The sequence below is a fragment of the Aquarana catesbeiana genome, linkage group LG10, assembly GCF_042186555.1.
Source record: "Aquarana catesbeiana isolate 2022-GZ linkage group LG10, ASM4218655v1, whole genome shotgun sequence".
NCBI lineage: Eukaryota > Metazoa > Chordata > Amphibia > Anura > Ranidae > Aquarana > Aquarana catesbeiana.
The window spans coordinates 6,365,198-6,368,551 of NC_133333.1; the positions used below are offsets into that span (position 1 = coordinate 6,365,198).

The window sequence follows — 3,354 nt, forward strand, 5'->3', positions numbered from 1 at the left end:
ATTGTTGCCATTGAGCTGCCTCTGCTAACAGCTTCGATTGGGATTTGAGATAAAGAATGCCACACATCATTGTCAATATCATAATAACTTAGACTGCTCTTGTTTTGGGCTGCAGAGGTGGCTTGAGTATCAATGTCAGCGACAACCACAAACTGTCTACCCTTCATTCTGCCTTCCAGAATTAGATCTCTCTCAGTGACGTTAAGCTGTCCATAGATTGAGGAATTCTGCAGCACTTGTAGGTAGTCATTGCTCATTACCTTGTAGGCAGCTGTTTTAAGGGTTTCAAGGTTGTGTTTCTTGGCCAAGCAGAGGACCTCATAACAGTTTCCCAAATCAATGTGTATATCAGATACAGACTCTGGGGTCAAAGAAACTTTGTAGGTACCAGGGCCTGTCTGTATACATAGAGCTGCACCAATGTTCTGGTCTACTGTGTTGGAAAATGAAGTTGTTAAATTGGCAGCAGCAGAGTCGCCGGAGCTGGTTACCTGACTTTCTGCTTGTTGCTCTTCATTATTGTCATTGGAGAAGTCTTGTTCTTGGAATTGATTTGCTTGATCTGGTGTCTTATTGCTGAAATCATCTGCTGCGTTTTCCACACTCGTCTGAGCTGATTCATTTTCCTCCAGTGTGGGTAGATCGTTTTTTATATAAGTGAGCTCTGACTGTGGAGCACATACCTCAGTAACTGACTGAGATGTGGTCTGCTGAGGGTCTCCATGGATATCTGTACCCTCAACTCTCATGTGACTGTCACTGGTAGGGTGCTGTTTTAGTAATACGGCTACTTGATTCATGTCATCGCCTTTGGTTTCTTCTTCTGTGGTCTCCACAAGGTCTTTGAGATCCATATGTGTCTCCTTTTCTTCTGCTGATGTTATAATAAGGAGTGGGGTTCGCAGAGAGTCATCCCTAGAGAGTGAGGTTCGTGGAGAGTCATCGCTAGAGAGTGGGGTTCGTGGAGAGTCATTTCTAGAGAATGGGGTTAAGTGGAGAGTCATCCCTAGAGAGTGGGGTCCACGGAGAGTCATCCCTAGAGAGTGGGGTCCACGGAGAGTCATCCCTAGAGAGTGGGGTCCACGGAGAGTCATCCGTAGACAGTGGGGACTGAGGAGAGTCATCCCCAGTGTCCAAAGTGTTTAGTGCTGTGACCGATTGGGATGTAGACTCAATGTGATGGTCATACATTTTCCCCTTGAGGCCCCCCGGTAGCACAGTCTGTAGTGCATGGCCATCTTCAGTGATGGGGCTCTCCTGCCTTTGGGCCTCAGACGTGGCAGAGAACCTGTGCAAATCTTCATTTGAGTCCTCACCTTTGGTTTCCTCTTCTGTGGCCTCCACAAGGTCTTTGAGATCTCTATGTGTTTCCTTTTCTTCCTCCGATGCTGGTATATGTGATTTTATAATGGAGAGCGGGGACTGCAGAGAGTCATCCCCAATGCCCAAAGCGTTTATTTCTGTGACCGAATGGGATGTAGACTCAACGTGATAGTTGTAAATTTTCCTCGAAGGCCACCCGGTAGCAGAGTTCGAAGTGCATTGCCATCTTCCGTGGTGAGGCCCTCCTGCATTTGGACCTCAGACGTGGAAGAGAACCTGTGCAGTTCTTGCTTTCTTTCATTTTGGTGACTTAAGGATAAGTTAATGGAGCTAAGCACCGTAATGTTTTTGGGGACCGGTTCTGAGGATTCTTTCACCAGCTCCGACTTCTCCAGCATTTCTCTGCCTTCTGGATCCTCTCTGCATTGGGTTTTGTTGTCAGTTTCCATCCCATCACACTCATCCTTCTGGTCGGTGGTGTCATCTCCTCCATGATGATAATGGCTTTGCAGGGGATCGGAATTGTTGTGCAACTCTTCCGTAGCTTTTCCGCCGTAATCATTTTGGTCTTTATTGATAACATCAGCAGTTTCAAATCCCTCCTGCTGAGCCGTGATATGAACTTCGTGTGTACCGAGCAAAGAATCAGCAAAGGGTTTTCTTCCAGGATCTGTGACTAAGCCGTTCTGCAGGTTACTGTTTACACGTCTGAATCTCAGATTACTGCTTTCATCACCTGCGAGCTCTCGCTGGGGGCTATCCGTGACATCGCCCTCGGCACTTCTGAGATCGGGACCTTGTTGATCTGATGGCTCACATCTCTCCAGGGCTCGGTACTTATAGAATCTATAGGCCAGACCCAAAAGAAATAAGGCGGCTGCAGACAGGACAACTTTCCCCACCAGCTGCATGTCCAACTGCCACGCTCTGCTCTCCCACACCGTGTTAATCATTATTCTATATCAAGTGAGAGCTGAAGAATGTCAGGAATCCATGTAATTATTCTGCCTGTTGAAAACCAGTTGGGTCTGCTCTAGTGAAGCCAGCCGGAGTTTCCGTGCAACGGTGCACGGTCGGTGACAAGGTGAGCACAGGCGGTCCAAGATCCAGAAATACTGGCTGCTTCCTCCATAGCCCTCCACCATCTGCTCTGCACAAACTTTGCGTATTTAAGCAACATAGGAAGGGCAGGAAAACAAATACCCGTGGAAACAATACAACACCGAGCTACTGTTTGCTAAGCAAATACTATTCCTGTTTGCAGGATATTTATATTCAACAATAGCTGGACAGCTCGACTTCTGTAGAAAGGTGACACGTCCTGGTTGTCAATACAGAAACCAGAATAATGGATCCTCTAGATACACACATATTCTTTACTGTAATACAAGATACACAATAATAACAATTTACAACTTATCGGAACACTAAATGGGCCCGTAATCATTAAACTCTGTGTTGCAATGAAGGCCACATTTATTCTACTGTAGACTGGATCCTGGTGCTGTCCAATGTGCTGCTGAGTATCATTTGGAATGTTGTAACCTACAAGAGATCAGAAGTAACTGCTTTTGTGTCAAGTTGGCTTGAACCAGAGGAGTAACTAGAACCTTCAGGGCTCTGGTGCAAGAAACCATGAAGGGCCCCCCTGACCTCCGGGGCCTTACCATCGGTCCCTGAGCCCTTTCCTCTGGTTCGACAAATCTCTTTCCTCTGGTTCCAGGGCCCTTTCCTCCGAGCCAGGGCCCTTTCCCAGTGACCACCAAGGCTTTGCATCGCTCCCCAGGGCCTTTTCCTCGAGCTTCTGAGGCCCTTTCCTCTGAGTCCAGGGCCCTTTCCTCCGAGCCCGGGGCCCTTTCCCCTGTCCACCAAGGCCTTTCCATCGCTCCCCAGGGCCCTTTCCTCTAGGTTCTGAGGCCCTTTCCTCTGGCTCCAGGGCCCTTCCTGTCAAGCCCCGTTCCCTTCATTTCAACAGGTGCCATCTTATTACGATTCAAGTCTCTGCAACAAACTAAAGACTCCTGCACTGCT

At 47.9% G+C, this 3,354-nt stretch overlaps 1 protein-coding gene across 1 annotated transcript in view; it reads right to left on the bottom strand.

Moving 5' to 3' along the window:
- The window catches only part of KLHDC7A (kelch domain containing 7A), a 3,588-nt gene extending 1,031 nt beyond the window's left edge, over window positions 1–2,557 (bottom strand). The window contains exons 1-3 of the mRNA XM_073603761.1: window positions 1,457–2,557; window positions 1,190–1,388; window positions 1–1,137 (exon numbers count right to left, since the gene is read on the bottom strand). The exon at window positions 1–1,137 is cut by the window's left edge and continues 1,031 nt beyond it. Of these exons, the coding sequence (XP_073459862.1) occupies window positions 1–1,137; window positions 1,190–1,388; window positions 1,457–2,276 (2,156 nt within the window). The 5' untranslated portion in view covers window positions 2,277–2,557. The remainder of the gene's footprint in view (window positions 1,138–1,189; window positions 1,389–1,456) is intronic.
- Window positions 2,558–3,354: the final 797 nt, after the last annotated feature.